This window comes from Acomys russatus, chromosome 29 (assembly GCF_903995435.1).
Source record: "Acomys russatus chromosome 29, mAcoRus1.1, whole genome shotgun sequence".
Classification (NCBI taxonomy): Eukaryota; Metazoa; Chordata; class Mammalia; order Rodentia; family Muridae; genus Acomys; species Acomys russatus.
The window spans coordinates 26856796-26877920 of NC_067165.1; the positions used below are offsets into that span (position 1 = coordinate 26856796).

The 21125-nt window shown below is 50.3% G+C and overlaps 1 protein-coding gene across 1 annotated transcript; it reads right to left on the reverse strand.

The window, feature by feature from the left end:
- Positions 1-218: 218 nt before the first annotated feature.
- Smpdl3b (sphingomyelin phosphodiesterase acid like 3B) lies at positions 219-19413 on the reverse strand. The gene is made up of 8 exons (XM_051171725.1): positions 19227-19413; positions 12910-13123; positions 12165-12262; positions 7613-7756; positions 5549-5721; positions 4442-4622; positions 4225-4358; positions 219-810 (listed from the first exon to the last, which is right to left on the reverse strand). The coding sequence occupies exons 1-8, from the start codon at positions 19285-19287 to the stop codon at positions 445-447; spliced, it is 1371 nt and encodes a 456-aa protein (XP_051027682.1). The 5' UTR covers positions 19288-19413; the 3' UTR covers positions 219-444.
- Between the last annotated feature and the right edge of the window lie 1712 nt (positions 19414-21125).

Consider the following 21125-nt stretch of genomic DNA (forward strand, 5'->3'; position numbering starts at 1 on the left):
GGAAGCAACAATGGATGGCCTACAGTCCTCCGGGCCACAGCGGCGATCCCTCAGGGTTGCACTATTGCAAAACCAAACCAGAAAAGTACCTAGGGGACGCCCGGTTCAAAGCCTCGAGCACAGGATCTCCGGGGGCCCGTCTTCCTGGCCGCTCATTTTACTGCGGTGATCGAGTGCACAGTAGTTTGATACGTATGTATTGAAAGGAATAATGCACAAAGACGTGTACCACGAGCATGTTTTGTGGGAAAAAAACGTGAAACTTGGAAGAAACGTGCTCCCTTGGAACCTCTCTGGTGAATCCAAATGTCCCATCCCAGTTTGCTCTCCGCAGACAGGGGAGACTGCGGGCAAAGTTCATCTCTCCCTTGGGTGTACTTGCCCAAATTCACCGGGAGAAAGATGAAGCCAGTAAGAGGGTAAGTAGGCTGGCAGCGCCTACAGTCATAGCACCACCAATACGAGCAGGCTTGGCAGCAGAGTCAGTACCAGCAGGAAACCAGGCACTAGCTTGGCACCAAGGCCATGTAAGCAGGTAGCGTAGGTGTCAAACGCCACCTGTTGCATGGCGCACACATGCTCGGTGCGGCAGATGTTACTGCAGGTCGAATGGTCGTAGCTGACTGAGTTATAGATGTAATAACGTTGCAGGATGTGAGGCTCGCTGGCGATCCGGGTCAGTACCGTGTGCATGGAGCTGGTGCTGGCATCCTGCACCTGGTAGGCTTCTGTCAGGCGGTATTCCTGCTCCCAATGTGGGATCTTCTGGGCATTCGCCTGGCTCAGGTTCAAGAAGTAGGTCACCGTGTCCTGGATTAGAGACACAGCGTAAGACAGCAACGAGCAGTTGATTTACTTCTACCCACAACCCAATCTGGGCCCCAGGCTCTCTAGATCGACCATAACTGCTTTTGCTTGTTGGCATGTGCTTGGTTCGGATGGATGAGGACACGGAGGGAAAAGGGGTTGTTATCCTTTGAATCTGAAGTGCCCACCTATTTTGGGTGGCTGTAGAATTCTTAGGAAGTGAATTCTAGCTGGCAAAAGTAAGACCTTTGAAGCGTGCCCTGGATCCGTTGCCAGGAGTCCCTGATCCACGCCACACACACTTCCGCCACCATTGACTCTGCCGTGCCTTCCCCCACCAGAATGGAGCAACATGCTCAGAAACCAGGATGTTGGTGTCACCATCATGGTATTGCATAAGTAATATTACCTTTCTAGAGTATTCAAGCATTCAGTGGCAGGGGTGGGATTAGATCCTGGATGACTTTCCTCAATGTTTCCTGCCCCACCAAACAGACAGGCACCAACCACATGCTCATCAGGGAAGTTCTGATAGTATCTTTACAAAATGGACGGGAGTGATCCTGGCGGCGGCAGGGCGGTAGGGGTAGGGGAGGCGCCTGGCTGGCAGAGGTTAGAGAACTGTGGCTGACAGGGGGTTCACATTCAAACAAGAGCCTCTAGGACTCAGCAGTGCCTTCAGAACTAGCGACTGGCTGCCACAGAGAGGTAAGAGGAGTTCAGTGACTGGGCAGGAACTGTGTGTGCCAGGCATGTGACATCACTGCACGAAGTCCTCTCTGTCCTGTGACTTCCAGTGCACAGAAGCAATGACATGAGCATGCAAGCAACAGGACATACTCCTAAAAATCCTCAGGCCTGGGGCCAGCAGTGTGGCTCCCCAGAGTCCACATGATGGAAGGCAAACACTAACTTTGTCAAGTCACACTCACACATTATATTTTGTTTTTTCAATCCTCAGACCTGAGCAGGAGAGATGGCTTTGTGTTTAAGAGGGTTTTTGTTTGGTTGGTTGGTTTTGTTTTGGTTTTGGTTTTTCAAGATAGAGTTTCTCTGTATAGCCTTGGCTGTCCTGGACTCCCTTTGTAGACCAGGCTGGCCTTGAACTCACAGCGATCCACCTGCCTCTGCCTCCTGAGTGCTGGGATTAAAGGTGTGCGCCACCACGCCTGGCTGTTTGTTTTTTAATTTGTGAAGTAGAGTGTGTGTACATGTATGTATGCAGGTACCCACAGAAGCCAGAGGAAGGTGTCAGATTCTCCGGAACTAGCGCTATCGGCAGTTGTGGGCTGCCTGGTATGAGTGGTCTATGAGAGCAGCATATACTGATAACCACTGAGCCATCCTTCCCCTCCCAAAGGCACTTTCTGGACAACTATGAGGAACTGGGTTTGTATTCTCTCTCTCTCTCTCTGTCTCTCAGATCCAGCAGGGAACTGTGGCTCACAATTGTGATCCCCGCACTCAGGAGACAGAGGCAGAAAGGTTGTATCAAGGCTAGAGAGATGGCTCAGCAGTTAGGAGTACTGGATAATCTTCCAGAGGACCAGGGTTCAATTCCCAGCAACTCCAGTTTCCAGGGATTTGACACCCACCCTCACTTAGATCTACATGTAGGCAAAACACCATAAAAATAATTATTTTTTAAAAAAGAAGAAGGAAAAAAAAGTTGGGGGGCGTGGCAGTGGCAGCAGCAGCAGCGCCTTTAATCCCAGCACTCTGGAGGCAGAGGATCTCTGTGAGTTCCAGGCCAGCCTGGTCTGCAAAGAGAGTCCAGGACAACCAGGGCTATCACACGAAGAGACCCTGTCTTGAAAACCTGAAAATAAGTAAGTAAATAAATAAATAATTTTAAATAAATAAATAGAAGAAAGAAAGGTTGCATCAAGTGTCTGTCAGCAAATTCTGGCTCCTCAGCCTCTGAAATCCTTTAAGATCAATACTTCCCAGCACCCGGCCCCAGCCACCACCACCCTGTGGCAGCTGGTGTTTCCCAGACCTGGGTCACAGCAGCCCGCTCTTTGCCCAGAACACATGGTGGTTTTATGAAACTGAATCAGAACAGTTGACACTTTTGTCCCCAGCTGTCCAGATCCAGACTTCTCCCCATGAGCTTGACCTGGCCTCCTGCCTCTCTTCTCTCTCCCCGAGCTCTCTGACGTCACCCACCCTCCAGCGTTCCTCCCCTGAGATACCAAACCCCCTCTCACCCCAGGACCTCTTGACTTGGCTGCTCCCTCTCCTTTCCCTACAAACCCAGCAGGCTCACCCGGTTTACACAGAACTCAAAAAGCCTCCTTACTTCTGACATTTCCCTTGCTCATCTATGTAACGCAGCCCACACAGTCCAAAATCATCGCCTATACCCTCCGTTTTCTTTCTTCAACCTCGCGTGTGTCCTCCATGCTAAGCGAGCACTTTGCTGCTGCTGAGCTACAGGCATCGCTCCCACCCCACTTGCACACCCCTTCCTAGACAAGGTCTTCTTACTAGGTTCCTGCCTGGTCTTGAATTTACTATGTAGCCCAGGCTGGTTTTAAACTTCACTCCTGGGCCACAGCCTCCCCAAGTGCCCGGTATTACAGTCCTATGCCAGCAGGCCCAGCTGCCACACTGCCATTTCGTTTACTTATTTGTTTACTGTCTCCCTCCTGGAGGGATTTTGGTGCAGGACAGCAGTTACTCTGATGCTTGTTTCAGCATGTCTTGAGCTTTGAGCAGGGCCTGGCATTTGGCACGTGCTTAGTATGTTTTGTTGAATGGATGGATGGATGGATGAATGAATAAATGAAGTAGCATTTCTTTATCATTTCAACAATCCCAGGAGGTGAAGACATGCTCACGGGTTAGGGGCTGGGGCCCTAGTTGGTGGCTATGGGCTTGAGCTCAGACAGTGGGAACTCTTTGCTACTCGCCTAAGGAGAGGCACTTTTCTCTTGAGGGCACTGGGAGGTATTTAAGACTTTGTGTGCAGCAGAGAGGAAGCGGGTAGTCAGTGCTTTAGCAAGATTAGTCCCTCCGAGCTGGGCGTGGTGGCGTACACCTTTAATCCCAGCACTCGAGAGGCAGAGGCAGGCGGATCGCTGTGAGTTCGAGGCCAGCCTGGTCTACAAAGTGAGTCCAGGATGGCCAAGGCCACACAGAGAAACCCTGTCTCGAAAAACCAAAAAAAAAAAAAAAAAAAAAAAAAAAAATTAGTCCCTCCTGCCTGTGGCTGCAAGGAGGCCTGGTAGGGGACAGTGACAGTGATCTAGGACAAAGAAAGACCTGGGGGGGGGGGGGAGTTGCCCTGACTTGGTGGTAGGTGGCTCCAAGACTCGGTGGTCAGCAGCAAGTGGGTTATCTGGGGCTACGAAAGGTTGTGATATGTTTAGCTTCCCCCGACCGCTGGCCCCCGAGCAGACCCAGGCCCCTAACCTGCAGGTTGAGTGTAGCTTGATCATACTCAAAAAGACGGATGCCTGGATTGTTGGCCCCGTTGTCCACTCCGGGTAATGTGGTCTTCCACGGGGTGACGCCGGGTGTGAGAAACATGACGCTTATGGGGGCGCCTTTAAGGGAAAAAGACAGCAGGCTGAAAGGGGCTAAGGGAAGAGGAGGTGGCAGGTGGCCTGTTTCCTTGAGATGGGAGTACCTGCGTTGTCATAGAACATTCGGAAGCTGTCGGTATGGTGATGCCCAAAGAACTGCCCCGCTATGACGCGATGGTGCTCCTGGACCAACTTCAGATAAGCCTCGTTGAAGCTTTCTCGGAACCAGGCCTTGTCCTGTGTCTTCTCAAAAAACCCCGGGGGCACGTGGCCAATAATGTACACCTGCGAGAAAGAAGCAGCGGGATCCAAAATGCTCCTTCCAGCCCCCACTGCCTTCCAAAACCCTGCCCATGTCTGCAAAGGCAGGCGGACTAGCTTAGGTGTATCTCTTCCCCCTGAATGTTGCCCCAAAACGCCTCCTCCTCTGCAAACTCTTCCTGGCCCTCCAAAGACTGCTCATTTCTTCTCAGAGCTGGGGCAGCTCCTCCATGGCTGTGTGAGAACACTAAGTGGGTCGCGCGCATTTGTGTTTTATGTACCCTAAGTCACCTGGGCACTCGCCACCATTGCAAAGTGTAGAACGAAGGCAGTATCAAGAGCGTGTGCTTAGCCAGCATTCAGGAGGCAGACAGGCAGGAGGATCGCTGGGAGTTCAAGGACAGCCCAGTCTGCAAAGTGAGTCCAGGACAGGCAAGGCTCCACAGAGAAACCCTTGTCCTCAAAAAACAAAACAAGCAGCCAGGCAGTGGTGGTGCACGCCTTTAAATCCCAGCACTCGGGAGGCAGAGGCAGGCAGATCGCTGTGAGTTCGAGGCCAGCCTGGTCTACAAAGGGAGTCCAGGACAGCCAAAAAGAAAGAAAGAAAGAAAGAAAGAAAGAAAGAAAGAAAGAAAGAAAGAAAGAAAGAAAGAAAGAAGAAAGAAAGAAAGAAAGAAAGAAAGAAAGAAAGAAAGAAAGAAAGAAAGAAAGAAAGAAAAGAAAACAAGCAAACAAATAAATAGCTAGCATGAATGAGTTTTGGCATCAAACTGCAGCTTGGACACCAGGCTGACAGGGCCGTTGTGGTTGGAGGAAGCCTCTTTTGGGGCTACGTTGATGCAGGGCCCTCTGGGATGTGAACATCCCCAGTGGATGTGTAAATCTGTGCCTGGTGGGAGACTTATTTCAGGAAGTAAGCCGGGAGCACAGGAAGAAGCAGGAGCGCTTACCATCTCCCCGTCCCGAGATGCATTGCTCAGCACATCTCCCAGCCACCGGAACTGCTGGCCAGGGTCAGCCATGCCGGCTGTCTGCTCATTGCTGCTGTAGTACAGGTTGGTGTTGAGGACCACAACTCGCCCTGCCTTGCCGGGACCCGGCAACTTCTCAGAATAGAAGGCACCTAGGATGTCACAGCCAAGGAGAGTCTGAAGGAGGCGGGGGAGGGGGGATGCTCAGCCACCTTGCATCCTCAATTTCTGACCTCTTTCCCAGGATCCCTCCCTCCCTTCCCATAAGAGAGGCATGGTAAGAGCAAAGGTTCTGGTTCTATCATTGATCAGCTGTACCACTTGGAAAAGTTCCTTTTCTGTGCTCAGTATCCTCATCGGGAAAATGGACTAACAATCTAATCTAAATCGAATTCAAATCTAATCTAATCTAAATCTAGAAACTAACAATGACTTGTAGTCTCTACGTAGACCTCCTACTGACCCTCTTCCACCCAGCTCCCTGCCTCAGCAGCTGACCTATTTAGTCAATGGGCTTCTGTGCCCGCTGCGCTATGGTCTGACCACCGAGGAGTCCCAGCAACAGGAGGGGAAGGAAGGTCAGGGAAGAAAGTGCAGGCTAAGTCTGTACATCAGTCATTCTCAGCTGAGTCATGTGGTCCCCAAGGGACGTCTGTCAATGTTCAAAGACACATCTGGTGGTCACACTGGACATGTTACTACATGGGGACAGAGACACTGTTAAACACCCCACTTGTAGTGAGAATTCTGGAATTTTGGTTTCTTCAAAAAACACACACACACACAAATAGTGCTGGGCATTGGTGGCGCACGCCTTTAATCCCAGCACTCGGGAGGCAGAGGCAGGAGGATCTCTGTAAGGTCGAGGCCAGCCTGGTCTACAAAGCAAGTTCAGGATAGCCAAGACTACACAGAAAAACCCTGTCTCGAAAAACCAAAAAAAAAAAAGAAAAAAGAAAGAAAGAAAGAAACATAGCCTTTAATTCCAGCATTCAAGGAGGCAGAGGCAGGTGGATCTCTGTGAGTTTGAGGCCAGCCTGGTCTACAAAGTGAGTTCAGGACAGCCAGGCTACCCAGAGAAATGCAGTCTCAGAAAAAAAAAAAACAAAACACAGAAATAGCCTGTCTGTGGCGGTGCATCCCTTTAATCCCAGCACTGGGGAGGCAGAGGCAGGCAGATCTCTGTGAGTTCAAGCCGAGTTCCAGGGCAGCTAACTCTACACAGAGAGACCCTGTCTCTAAAAATAAAACAAGCACAAGATGACCCCACAAATATTATAAGAACGTGCTTTTGTTTTAATCCCAGGTGTGGGGATGTGGGGGCTGACTATGATTTGCCTTGTGCTCTGGCAGAGGCCTGTGGGTTTTCCAGCCACAGATAATTTCTGCAATTGTGTGACATTTGGAATTCTGAGAACTTTTCAGAGAGTATATAAATCCGAGGGCCCCGAGAGGAGGTGTCTATGGTTGTTGGTCATTTAGAGAGGTTGTTTGGGGTTTGTTAGTAGCTGTGGCCAAAGAAGAAACCAAAGAAAAGAAATTCGATTCAGGGATTTTCCTAATTCCTCTCCCCGCTCTTTTCTCGTTTCTCTCCATCTGGTGTTAAGGGATGAAATTGGGAAGGGGGTGGGAAAGGGTGGGAAAAAGAAGAAGCAGAAAAGTAGCAAAGACCAGCAACACCTACTTTTAGAGAAACAGAAGAGCTGTGCCAGAGTGCTGCCCACCAGCCGGCCCACAAGGCCAATAGTTGCCCAGCCTCAAGTCAGCATGAGCTAAAGTTCCCAGAGCTGCCCTAGGGTTGCTAGGAGGGTCCAGCAGGGTTGCCCAGAGCAGTGCCTGGCCCTTCCTGGCTTAGGGTCCCCCCCTTTTACTGCTCTGAGTTAGCTCGGACTTGCCAAGCCGTGTGACCTCTGCCTCAATCCCCTGGGCTGTGACATGGGGATAAAGCCCTGCACTATTTCAGAGCTTGCTGTGAAGACAAAACCGGATCAGACCCTGCCTGACACACAGTATGTGTCCCTATGGTAACAAGTGCCAGAATACCTCCTTTGAAGAGAGCGAAGGACTCGTTGCTAAGCCAGGACCGCCACATTCCCGCCACCTGATTGTAAATGTTGTTGCTCTCTGCTGGGAACTGGTTTTTAGGGTGAAAGTCATGATTTCCCAGAGCAGCATAGACTTTGGTATCTGAAAGAAAAAAGAAGAAATATTAAGAAAATAGGCAGGGCCGGGCGTGGTGGCGCACGCCTGTAATCCCAGCAATCTGGAGGCAGAGGCAGGTGGATCACTGTGAGTTCGAGGCCAGCCTGGTCTACAAAGCAAGTCCAGGACAGCCAAGGCTACACAGAGAAACCCTGTCTCAAAAAAAAACAAAAACAAAAAACAAAAAAACAAAAATAGACAAAAGCACCTAGCCCTCTTTCTTCAGCAGTCACTGGCCCTCAAAGCCAGAGGGGAAGGCAGATGAGAGAAAAACAAAGATAGACAGAAAACCACACCTAGACAGCCTCTGGCCGGGCTTCACTTAGAACCCGGAAGGGAAGAGTCATAAACTGTCTCATCTCATTTCTGAACCCTATCGTCCTAGCAGGGGGTCCCCTGACCAGCAAGGGGGCCCTCAGATGATGAGGGTGATAAGCGATTCCTTATGGTGATTGGCCCACTTGCCTTCTTATCAATTACACATCAGCTTGCTCCCGGGAAGAGGGCTTTGGATTTTCCCTCATTCAGGTGAGTCAACAAATGCTCTATTGCACACCTGCCATATGCCAGAGTGGACCTGGGAACCAGGCCGAGACTGTAATAAAGAGCGAAGAGTTAGATGTGTGAGGAGCACTTGCTGTGGGAGGGGCAACAGAGACGTGGAGCGGAGGTGGGGTAGGGGAATCCCTCCTTCTGGTGCCCCGTGAACGTGACTAAAATGTTTAGGGGAGCCCAAACGACCGCCTCCTTATAGACAGCCTCGTGCTCGCTTTTTGTGTAGTGAGTTGTGGTGGCAGGTGGGTTGTGTTTGTTTTGGGTTTTATCCTGAGGCTAGATCTCACAGTGAAGGCCAGGCTGACCTTGAACTTGGCATCCTCCTGCCTCTACCTAACTGCTGGAATTGCAGACCTGTTCCGGTACCTCGAGGTCATTTAGTCGCTGTGTCTGACAGGCAGTAGGTGCTTAATAAATATTTAACAATTGACGACAACAAAAGAAGATTCTTGGGAAAAGCTAGGCATGTGATGCACACCTTTAATCCCAGCACTTGGGGGAGGCTGAGGCAGGCGGATCTCTGTGAGTTTGAGGCCAGCCTGGTCTACAAAGTGAGTCCAGGACAGCCAAGGCTACACAGAGAGACCCTGTCTCATCACCATCATCATATAAAAAAGTATATATGATATTATTATTATCATCATCATCATCATCATCATTATTATTATTATTATTATTATTATTATTATTATTATTATTATTATTATTATTATTCCAGCTAAGGCCGAAGTGAGAAGACTGCAAATTCAAGTCTTTCCTCTGCTACAGGTGAGTTCAAGGGCAACCTGTTGAACCTAGTGAAACCTGGTCTTAAAATGGGCTCCGGTTACAGCCCTTGGAAGAGTGCCTGCCTCACTCAGGAAGCAAGAGTCCCTAGGTTCAGCCCCAGAACCTCAGAAGGAGGAGGAGGAGGACCCACGTGAGAGAAAACACTAACCCCTGGCATTCCAAATGCTGATGAGAGGGAAGGAGTCGATTCCCCCACACTGTTCACCTCCGCTGTGGGCCAGGTTCCGTATAAGCAAAGGCTACATGAAGGTGTGACCTACATCTTACTCATCGCGTGCCCTGACTTTCCACACTAGTAGCTCAGTAAATATCTGTTGATTGACTGAATGAGCGAATAAACTCTCCTGGAGTGGGCCTTGGGGTGGGCCTCTTAATTCCCACCGTTTTCACAGGCAGAAATTAGACCCTGGCTGGGCATTGTGGCACACACCTTTAATCCTAGCACTTGAAGCCAGGCGGTAGTGGCACATGCCTTTAATCCCAGCACTCAGGAGGCAGAGGCAGGTAGATCGCTGTGAGTTCAAGGCCAGCCTGGTCTACAAAGTGAGTCCAGGACAGCCAAGGCTCACAGAAAGACCCTGTCTCGAAAAAAACAAACAAAAAATCCTAGCACTCGGGAGGCAGAGGCAGACAGATCTCTGTGAGTTTGAGGCCAGCCTGGTCTACAGAGTGAGTCCAGGACAGCCAAGGGCTACACAGAGAAACTCTGTCTAGAAAACAAAAACAAAAAACAAAAAAAAGAAAATTAGATTCCGGACAAGATGGCCTGGCTTCAGGGAAAGTCAAACTTAAGGCCTGGTTTCGTTGCTGCCTTTTCTGGCCTTGTCTTGTCCACCGATCTTCTTAGCCTCTCTCTGCTACACTAGAGCAGCCAGGGCCAATGTGCAACGTTGAAGGCAGGAAACACCAGTGGACTAAAGCTACAGAAGGAAAACTCCCAGGTCAGCCCCTCCTTCTCCCCACCTCCACCCCTCTGGGGCTTGTGTTCGATTGGTTTGTTTTTGCAGGCTGAAGATACAACCCAGGGCCTGCACATAGCAGGCAGGCAGGCACTCTACCACTGAGCCCCTTGTGCTTTGTGAATGAGTTCTCTGACCTCTCTGTAGCACAGCGTACGTCTACAGAATGAGAGAACGGTTCTGCTGGCCCGTGTTTTAAGTCTCTCTGGTATCTTCCACTGTGCTCTCTCTCTCTCTCTCTCTCTTTTTTTTTTTCTTATGTGCATTGGTGTTTTGCCTGCATGTCTGTGTGAGGGTGTCAGATTCTGGAGTTACAGACAGTTGGGAGCTGCCATGTGGGTGCTGGGGATTGAACCTGAGTCCTCTGGGAGACCCCTCAGTGCTCTTAACCGCTGAGCCATCATCTCTCCAGCCCCCTCTGCTCTCATTTTTAACACCTCTCAAAATAAGACATGTCCTTCCCACGCGGCTGTAAGAAAGGACCATGTCGTTCTTTAACTGGTAGCACTTTTTTTCATGGCCATATAAAACATGATTTACCTTATAGCCAATGGCATCTTCGATGTTAGTGGTCTTTAATAAATGTGACATAGAGCCGGGCAGTGGTGACACACGCCTTTAATCCCAGCACCCGGGAGGCAGAGGCAGGTGGATCATTGTGAGTTCAAGGCCAGCCTGGTCTACAAAGCGAGTCCAGGACAGCCAGGGCTACGGAGAGAAACCCTGTCTCGAAAAACCAAAATCTGTAACGACCACACATGTGTCAAGTCATGGTCCATGAAGTGTTTGCTGGTTTGGTTTTGTGTATGTGGTGTATATGTGTGTGCACATGGGTGCACTAGCCCACGTGGGCGTAGATGGAGGCCTAAGGCTGACAGTCACTTCTCTATCTTAGTTTTTTAATTTTCTCACTGTCATCTTGTCTACAATGGCTAGCCAGCAAGCCCCAACATCTACCTGCCTCTGTCCCCCAGTGCTAGTGTTGCAGACATGCATTGCTGACCCTAGCTCTAATGTCTGTGTAAGGAATTTAAACAGATTCCGGTCTTCATGCCTGTGTGCCAAGGTCCCACCCAGCCACCTACCCAGCCCCAATAAATGCTTTCTTACCCATTCTTTCTTTTTCAATTCTAGAAGTGCTGTGTGGACCAGAGGAAAGAGGCTCAGCATTGCGTATGAGTCTGAATCCCTCACTAGAAAGTGGCTCCCAAGGGCTGGAGAGATGGCTCACTCGTTTAGAGCACCGTCAGCTCTTCCAGAGGTCCTGCGTTCAATTCCCAGCAACCACATAGTGGCTCACAACCATCTATACTGGGACCTGATGTCTCTTGTGGCCTGCGGCCTCCAAGTGTGCCTATACGTACAATAAATATAAATAAATCTTTCTTCCGAAAATGACTCCCAATTCGTCATTACCTGACTGCAGTGGGAACAGTGAGACCTAGAGCTGGTGCTGGACCCACAGCCCATCCAGACCCTAAGTGACGACCTTAGCCGGAAGATTAACCAGTCTATATTCAAGGACCATGCAGGCCATCATTAGATAAGCTGGACAGATCCAGGGGTCTCCTGCAGACGTTGGTTTGTGTCCAGGGAGGAGACTATGGGCACAAGAGCAGCGCTCATATGAGAGCACAGAGCCCCACACTTTCCACATGACCGTGTCCAGCTGACTGGATGGCAAGACTCACATCCCCTCTCTCACTAGGAAACCTCTGACGGCGCCTGTCTGCGGTTGTCGTGACAACGGATGCTCTCAATCCTGCCAAATTCTTTCTCACAGCAGCTCCTGGTACTTAGTGCTTGATGTATACAGCTGTTGTTTATTTTTGGCACCTTGATTCTGTATGTGGATCCCTGGAGGGGGGCAGGGGCATGGCTATGACCTTTAGAAGGAGCAGAGGGAGATGGAGGTGGACACTGGTAGACAGCCATCTCAGGTTCCCCCAGGTTGCAGCCTGTGGGCCCAATGGTGGGAAACCTGAGGCAGCCATTGTTATCAGTGAAGGTCTGTACTCCAGCTCTCCTGCTGCCTATGCCAGGCCCACTGGGAGATCAGGAAACTCTGGCCATCAGACACCGAGTCCTACCTGGAAAGACCTCTCTGATGAGGTTGGTCAGGCGGTCCACGATTGCCAGTACAGCTGCCTCCCCTAGCCTCTCATTGGGGACGTGCGGTGTGTCATCCCTGTAAAACAGCAGCGAGACTGTTGGGACAGGCACAAAAAGTGCAAGGGACAGCCGGCGGTGCTGGCACACGCCTTTAATCCCAGCACTCAGGAGGCAGAGGCAGGCGGATCGCTGTGAGTTCAAGGCTAGTCTGGTCTACAAAGCGAGTCCAGGACAGCCAAGGCTACACAGAGAGACCCTGTCTTGAAAAAAACAAAAACAAAAACAAAAAAAATCCCTGGAAACCATCTCATCCGATGGCATTCAGTTCTATGAGCGCCTAGGAGCTTCTAGAAAAATGCTGCACCTGGGTAGGATCATGGATTTCCCAATGTCTCTCCCGGACGAATTGTGTATTTTAGAGTGTTAGACAGTTTTTTTGTTTGTTTGGTTGGTTGATTGGTTGGTTTTGTTTTTCGAGACAGGGTTTCTTTGTGTAACAGCCCTGGCTGAAACGTTTCCGGTGGCTGGGCTCACCTATGAAGCCTGCGAGCCCTTTGAGCGCCAGTCCCTGTCTCTGTCATCTCAGCTCCCCAGCGTCTACCCCAGGCAGGACAGGCTGATGTGCCAAGGTCTCTAAATCCTGGGTGCTCAGCTGAGGCGAGGATTAAAAGGGACAGAGGAGGTAAAGGGCCTGGCTCTCATGTGGCATATGACCACTCTTACCCTGTCCAGAGAATGAAGTCTGGCTTTGGCTCTATCTCCCTCATGGCATAGACGGAGGAGTTGACAAGGGCCCAAGGCGAATCGCAGAGGTAGTCACCCCAGAGGCCGGCATTTGGCACAGGCTGGGATCCGGCTGACGGGCACACCTGGAGGGGATCTTTGGATATGGTGTAGTTGGGGTCCAGATGCAGGTCAGAGATATGCCAAAACTTCCCTGTGGGAAAAAAGAACACCCCCATCAGTGCCACATGAAGAAGAAGCCCTGAGGTAAACGCAGGCTCCTTTGGATACAAGGTTTCAAGAAAAAGCTCCACAGCCGGGCTTGGTCCAACTGTGACCTTATGGCGACAGTTCTCACACTTTCAGATCCCATTACCCACAGCAGGTACATAAGGGGTGAGACCACGTGACCCTCAAAGTGCTGAGCGAAGTGGGGGGGGGCTACAGGGGGGTTGATTTGCAAATAAAGGTGAGAGAAGTGTACAGGTTAAACACACAGACTCTGGATCCACCTAGGAGCTTTGTGGCCTTGGGCAAGCGGAGTCACGCAGGGAGCCTATCCAGAGCCTGGCATGCCTCTGTGAGATAAGAGCAAAACAGCTGACCAGGTGGGAGGGGGCGTCCACACAAATGAGTTAGGAGACCTTGCAAACCCTGGGAAACCTGTGCAGAAATGAGCAAGAGTGGAGGAGGGAAAGAGGGTGCAACCAGGTGGGAGGGAGCTCCTCACACGGGTGTGCTCACCGTGATGTGGATTTGGGACGGCAGCACACGCTGTGTGTGTTGGGGAGCGGGGGGCGGGGGCATGTTTGTTGAAGTGGTTGTCTGGGTTTCTCTCCAAGCCAAAGAAAACTGGTGTAATACAGAGAAAGGAAATAGAAGAAGCAGGTGAGGTGGAGCATGGGGCCAGTTTCTCTCTCTCTCTCTCTCTTTTTGTTTTGGAGAGGGCTGGCTTTGAACCCTCCTCAATCCTCTCTCAGGCTCCCAAGTGCTAGGACTACAGACGGATGTACATCGCCACACCCAGCTCTCGAAGGACCGCACATCAAAAGCAGGTCCAGCCTCTGCCCTCAATCCTTGGTTTCCAGCCAAATTAAGGGAGAAGCCTCAGGATTACCTCACCCTCCACCACCCCTGTCACTTCCTCCTCCACTTCCTCAAACTCACAGTGGACAGTTCACAGCCTTCTCCACAAGAAGCAGAACTTGGGGTTCTGAATGTGGCACCAAAACAGGTCCTAGTCTCATTCCTAAACTTTGCCTCCTCCCACGTGGATTTTGTTTGTTTGTTTTATTTTGTTTTTCGAGACAGGGTTTCTCTGTGCATCCTTGGCTGTCCTGGACTTTCTTTGTAGACCAGGCTGGCTTCAAACTCACAGCGATCTGCCTGCCTAGGCCTCCTAAGTGCTGGGATTAAAGATGTGCTCCACCACGCCCCGCTCTCTCAGGATCTTCTTTGGTTTGGTTTGGTTTGGTTTTTGGTTTTTCAAGACAGGGTTTCTATGTGTAGCCTTGGCTGTCATGGACTCACTTTGTAGACCAGGCTGGCCTCGAAAACTCACAGTGATCTGCCTGCCTCTGCCTCCTGAGTGCTGGGATTAAAGGTGCCACCACGCCCAGCCTTATCTACCTCTCCTGACCTATGCCGGATTTGAGGAAAGGACCTTAAACTTGCCTACACTAAGGTCTAAGTGACTCAGCAGCTCATTAGCCCTTCGGTGCTCTTTACAGCTGCCCTGCCCAAAGTCCTGGGAAGTTTTAATTACTAGCTCCACTTTCCTGATGAGATAGCAAAGTTCAGAGGGTTACAGGCCTGGGATCATATGGCCAAAGGCCGGGATCCTATGGCTCGGGCTCTCTAGGGAGATGGGACTGCTGCCTGAGGGGCCCAGTACCCTAGTGTTTTAGATAGGGGTCTTAGGTGATGGTATGTGCCTGATTTTCTTTTTCTTACCCAAATGGAATCTTTGTTTATAGTGGGATTTTGCTGGGATGACCCAGGAATTTTCTATTTCCTGGCTGTGAAGAAGTGTGTCCCCCTGTTCTCAATTGCTCATTGCTAGTCAGGCCAAGAGCAGGATAGTTAATGTTTGTCACTTTCTCACCCGCCCAAAAAAAGAAAGGCGATCTGCTGTGGGGAAGGGCACAGAGCCCCCAGGGCCAACTGGCTGAATAAGGAGCATGGCTCATTTGCATAATAAAGAGCTGCCCTTACCCCCACCCCACCCCACCCCACCCACCCACACTCCAAAACTGGGGTGGAAGAACAGGCAGAATAGACCCACAGGGCAGATAGGCACAGAAGATGGAGGAAGAACCTGAGCTGAGCAGAAAAAGCCACGTGGAGGGAGGTAATGTCAAGTTAAAAGCTGGCTGAGAAGCAGGGCGGTGGTGGCGCACACCGAGAGGCTGGCCCAGCAGAAAGGCCAACAACCTTACACTATGTAGACACCTCCAAGTCCCCAGAATCCCACAAGCGAGGCTCTAAAAGCCCCACAATAGGATTGATTTAACCTTTCCACACAGATTTCAGCCCCTAGTGTGTTTGAAATTACTCCTACCGGAACGAACCCCAAAACCAGAGTAAAGGAATTAAGTATCCCACTCTACTCAACAGGTGGACAAGCTAGTGTGCCCTCCAGCCGCCTGGACATCATCTATTAGCTCATGCCTGTGGCCAGGTTTCAGGCCAAGCTAGGCAGCCTAATGCAGCAAGCGGACACCAACTTCTGTCCTGTGTCCCCGGAAGAGCAGGAGGATGGCTGGGCTTGCTGGCTTCCAGCCTGGATGAGAAACACAAGGCCCTTCCTCAAAGGAGTAGATGGAGAGCAACAGAGGAAGACAGTCACTGCTTGTAGATTGTAGTTTACCTTACGTGTGTGGGTGTGCACGCGTGCGCACGGTGTGTGGGGTGGGGTGTGTGTGTGCATGATTTCATCTTCACCACATGCACGCAGTAACCCTCTGAGAACATAAGAGGAAGCTGGAACCCCTTGCCACTGGGATTCTGACTGGTTGTGAGAAGCCACGTGGGTGCTGGGAACTGGACCCAGTCCTCTACAGAAGCAGCAAGCGCTCGGAAGCATTCAGCCACCTCTCCAGCCCCTTCATCATCACGTTTGACCTCCCCTCTACTTTCACCAACACCGAGGTCACGTAGCTTTTCAAAGGCAAAAGGTTTCTGAGGCAGAGAGGTTGTAGCTGAAGAGAGAGCGAGGGTGTTTGGAAACCTTGGTTGTCAAACCACCCTCGTTCCCACAGGCAATGGGGACGCGTGACTCCCCCCCCCACCCCACCCCCACCGAGCCTCGGTCTCCTCACTGATAAAATGAGACTGGGGACGCCCCAGAGCAAAGGGGGGACAGATGACGGTTCTCTCCGAGGGGGCCTGGCTAGGAAGAGAAGCAGGAGTGGGTTAAGCCTCCTAAGGGGATGAAGACACCAGCCTTTGGGCCATTCCCAAGGCCACACTGCCTCTGCCTGGTGACCCTTCTCCTATCCCCTTCCCCTCCCCTTCCCTCTTCTAGGCCCTGAAGTGCTAGATGGTAAGTTAGAAACAGGTTCTCTGGGAGCCCTCTCCGTCTAGTGCCTCTCTGATTCCACAATCTATCAGCCATCGTGTGTAACCCACAGAGCGCCCCTGGCCCGACTTCAGTCCTTTGCTGTCGACACTTGGTAATACCGTAAAGTACGTCATGGGTGGACAAGATGGCCCCGCAGGTAGACACCTGCTGCCAACCCTGAAAACCTGAGTTCGATGCTAGGGGGTGCATGTGGTGGAGAGAGAAAATGAGGTTTTTTGTTTTGTTTTTTGGGGTTTTTTTTTTTTTTTTTTTTTTTTTTTTTTGGTTGGTTGGTTGGTTGGTTTTGGTTTTGGTTTTGGTTTTGGTTTTGGTTTTTGGTTTTGGGTTTTCCAGACAGAGTTTCTCTGCGTAGTCATGGCTGTCCTAGATTCACTTTGTACACCAGACTGGCCTCGAACTCACAGCGATCCGCCTGCCTCTGTCTCCCAAGTGCTGGGGTTAAAGGTATGAGCCGCCGTGCCTGGCTGAAAACTGACTTTTGTAAATTGTCCTTTGACTTCCACATGTGCATCCTGACACAAGCTCACACACACACACACACACACACACACACACACACGCCAAATAAATAAATGTAATAAAAAATTTAAGCCACCAGCCCGCCTTGCCCCTGTATATCCCAACTGTTAATGGCTGTGCCTGCAGAGCCAGGTGCTGGCAGGATATGTAAATGGTTGTCACTTCGTCAACTGCCCCAAAAGAGGATTCTCTGAGATTAAAAGTTAGGTACTGTGGGAAAGGTCAAGGAAGGTCACTTTGCCTCCATCACACAGTCCAGCTGCTGCTTTGCTCATACACACAAAATAAACAAATAAATCTGTAAAAAACATTTATTTTTTTAAAAAAGACAGTTTTCCGCCAGGCGGTGGTGGTGCAGGACTTTAATCCCAGCACTCAGGAGGCAGAGGCAGGCAGATCTCTGTGTGTTTGACGCTCAACAACTGTTAAGTGCCCCTGCTCTCTTCCTTAGTGGGCTGTTTCTTCAAAGTGCCACATTACAAATGGCACACTTGGACAGCCTAGTCCTGGGGTGGTTGCTACTCTCCAGTTCAGTTTTTCGGTGTAAAATACTCAAGAAGCTAAGTATTTGGCAAAAATAAAAAATAAAAAAATTAAATTAAATTAAAAATTAAAAAATCATGAGTACAGAGTCTGAAGAGGTAGCTTAGTGGTTAAGGGCACTGGCTGCTCTCACAGAGGACCGTGGTTGAGTTCCCAGCACCCCCATGGCAGCTCACAATTGTCTATAACTCCAGTTCCAGGGCATCCGATGGCATCTTTCGGTCCCCTTGGGGCACCAGGCACACATGTGGTACACAGGCATGCAGGCAAACCACCCACACCTAAGACACTAAGCTGTGGCTTGCAGATCTCCCCACTAGGCCCGCCTGCTTTTCTGAGTTGTAATTCACAAAGCCAGACTGATCTACATAGCAAGTGTGGCTAGCCAGGGCCACACAGTGAGACCTCGGCTTAAAAAAAATAAATAAATAAAAATATGCCAGGTGTGGTGGCGCACGCCTTTAACCCCAGCACTCAGGAGGCAGAGGCAGGTGGATCGCTGTGAGTTCGAGGCCAGCCTCGTCTATGAAGGCAGTCCAGGACAGCCAAGGCTACACAGAGAAACCCTGTTTCAAAAAACAGTTAAACAAACAAAAGCACCAAATAAATAAATAAATAAACAAAAGCCTCCAAGGTCACCTTGGAGTACTATGCATTTTTTTCGCTTCCACTGGTTTTCTCCTTGGTTGCTGTTTTGTCCCAACTGAGGGACAAAAAAAAAAAAAATGCTTCTTCTTTGAAGACCCACGTTTTCTTTTCTGCTTTCTTCCTGGTTCCTACACTCACACTGGGACACAGAGATGAGCTTTTAGCTAATGCTTTTGTTCTTATATTTTGTTTTGTTTTTTTACATTTTTCTACAGTGGGCATATATCATTACACTCGCATGGAGGTCAGAAGTCAACTTACAAGACTAGGTTCTCACCTTCCATCATGTGGGCTTGGGGAGCTGAACTCCCTCTGTAAGTCTTGGTGGCAAACACCTTTGTCCGCTGAGCCATCTCTCCAGCCCTTAGCCAGCGGGGGGGGGGGGGGGTGTGTGTGTGTGTGTGTGTGTGTGTGTGTGTGTGTGTGTGTGTGTGTGTGTGTGTGTGTGTGTGTGTGTGTGTGTGTGTGTGTGTGTGTGTGTGTGTGTGTGTGTGTGTGTGTGTGTGTGTGTGTGTTTCTCTGGGGGGGGGGGTGTTTCTCTGTTGGAGTCCCAAGGAAGGAACCACTCATTTGGACAACCACTGGACCACAGAGCTACACCTGAGCCTTCCATCAGTGTCCGGAATGAGTTCATGACTCTTCCCTGCTTCCACTCAGTGGCTGGCCCTAAGCCAACTCAGCCAGTGTCCCATCTGGCAAAATCAGTGTCCTGCCCCTGACAGGCTACTGCTCCCGCTTAAAATCCTCTGGCTCAAGGAGCCTTTTGTTTTGTTTTGTTTTTGTTTTTGTTTTGTTTTGGAACAGTGTTTCATGACTCCTAGGCTGCTCCGAGCTACACCAGACAAACAGCCCTGCTGCCTGGCTAGCTCTCTGCACTTTAACCTCTATGCTGCCTTAACATTTTCCGCTGCGGCATTCCGGGAGCTGTTCCCAGAAGCCCAGACCCCACCCCAAGTCCCCAGTAGGAAACAAAGACCGAACCGGATTTCCCCACCCCACCCCGCCCCCCCCCCCGCCGCCCTACCTAGTTCAGCCCCTGCGACTCCCCAGGGGGACAGGAGTATCAGCCACTGGAGCAACTTCATCCTCAGGATCACTCCGCGGCGGCCAACGCTCCTCCAGGTCTGTCTGCGCCGCAGTTTCCCATCAACTTGTGGCCAGCCACGTGTCTGGGCAGAACTTCCCGTCTGGCTGCTACCTGTGTTCCAAGCTCTCCCTCCCTGGCGGGTTGCTGCGAGCTGCTCTTTTGCTTTCTCTCCTTTGGCCAGCAGGGCGTGAGCTTGACTGGAGGGGAGACTTACCCAGTCAGCACTGGAAGGAGATCTTGCAGGAGGACCCTACGGAAACCACAGCTGTATCGCAAGATGCCTTATTGGAGTCTCACCTTCTCGAGAGAAATACTGAAGAACTTGAAGCAAAATGATACGAACTTTGCAGTATGCTTTAAAATTATCCAGTAGAATAGAAGACGGTTCAATTCAACCTAGCCTCCATTTTTTTTTTTTTTCCTGTTTGGATTTTCAAGACAGGGTTTCTCTGTGTAGCCTTGGCTGTCCTGAGCTCACTTTGTAGACTAACCCAGCCTCCTTAATCTAAAAAAAAAAAAAAAAACAAAAAACAAAAAAAAAAACAGCGAAGCACCATCCACTCGTGGTCCTCTCCCTGAGGAGCAGTAACAAGAATGAATTCATTGCCTGGCTTTGGCCACCAAAGGGCCTTAAATGCTAGTTGGAGGTGTGTGAATACAAAAACCTAAATTTAAACCAGAAATGGTAGCACTCACTCATCGATAATCCTAGCACTCCTTTTTTTAAGATTTGTTTATTTAGTATACATCGTTCTGTCTGCATGTACACCTGCACAGCAAGATGGCACCAGATTTCATTGTAGATGGTTGTGAGCCACCTTTGGAAGAGCAGGCAGTGCTCTTAACCTCTGAGCCATCTCTCCAGCCCCCAGCACTCTTTTTTATATATACAATGTATTTATTTTTATTCTAGGCCCATTAGTGTTTTCACCTGCGTGTATGTCTGTGTGAGGGTGTCCAGTCTTGGAGTTACAAACAGCTGTGAGCTGCCATGTGGGTATTGAGAACTGAACCTGGCTCCTTTGGAAGAGCAGTCAGTGCTCTTAACTGCTGAGCCATCTCTTCAGCCCTCATCCCAATGTTGGACCCTAGAGTCCACTCGGGTAGGGGGTCATCGGGAGAGACCACTTGAGGACCACAGTGTTGATGCAAAAGCACAAGGTTTATTACTGATGCGTGTCAGGGGACCTCAGCACTCACTTGGGAGGGAGGCACACCCCGAGTCACTGTTACAGACTGCTCTTAAAGGCTAAAACCGCAAAGGTTAGGAGGGGCTGCGTGTCCTATGTTAGGATTGGCTCTGGTGGTCGCTAAGGGTGCTTGTCTAAATATTATTGGCTATTGCAGGGGCTGTTGGTCTTGGGGGCTATTCTTGGCAGGGAAGGGTGTTGGGGAGTTTCCAGAGAATTTCTTTCTTTTCTTTTTTTTTTTTTTTTTTGGTTTTTCGAGGCAGAGTTTCTCTGTGTAGCCTTGGCCATCCTGGACTCACTTTGTAGACCAGGCTGGCCTCGAACTCACAGCGATCCACCTGCCTCTGCCTCCCGAATGCTGGGATCAAAGGCGTGCGCCACCACGCCCGGCTCCAGAGAATTTCCAGATGGTACTTTTCTGAGAATTGTTTACCTTAGTTGAAATTGTTTATCTCAGTTGGCCACCTTGATCTTAGAAACTGAAATTGGCCTTCAATTCTTTCTGGGTCACTTTCCCAAGCTTGTCTGGGTCACGTTCCCAGGCTTAGGCTGAGAGAGAGAGAGCCTTATACCAGCGCTCCTGAGGAGAAAGCAGGAGAATTGATTAGGAGTTCAAGGCCATCCTAGGCTACATGAGGGCACTGAG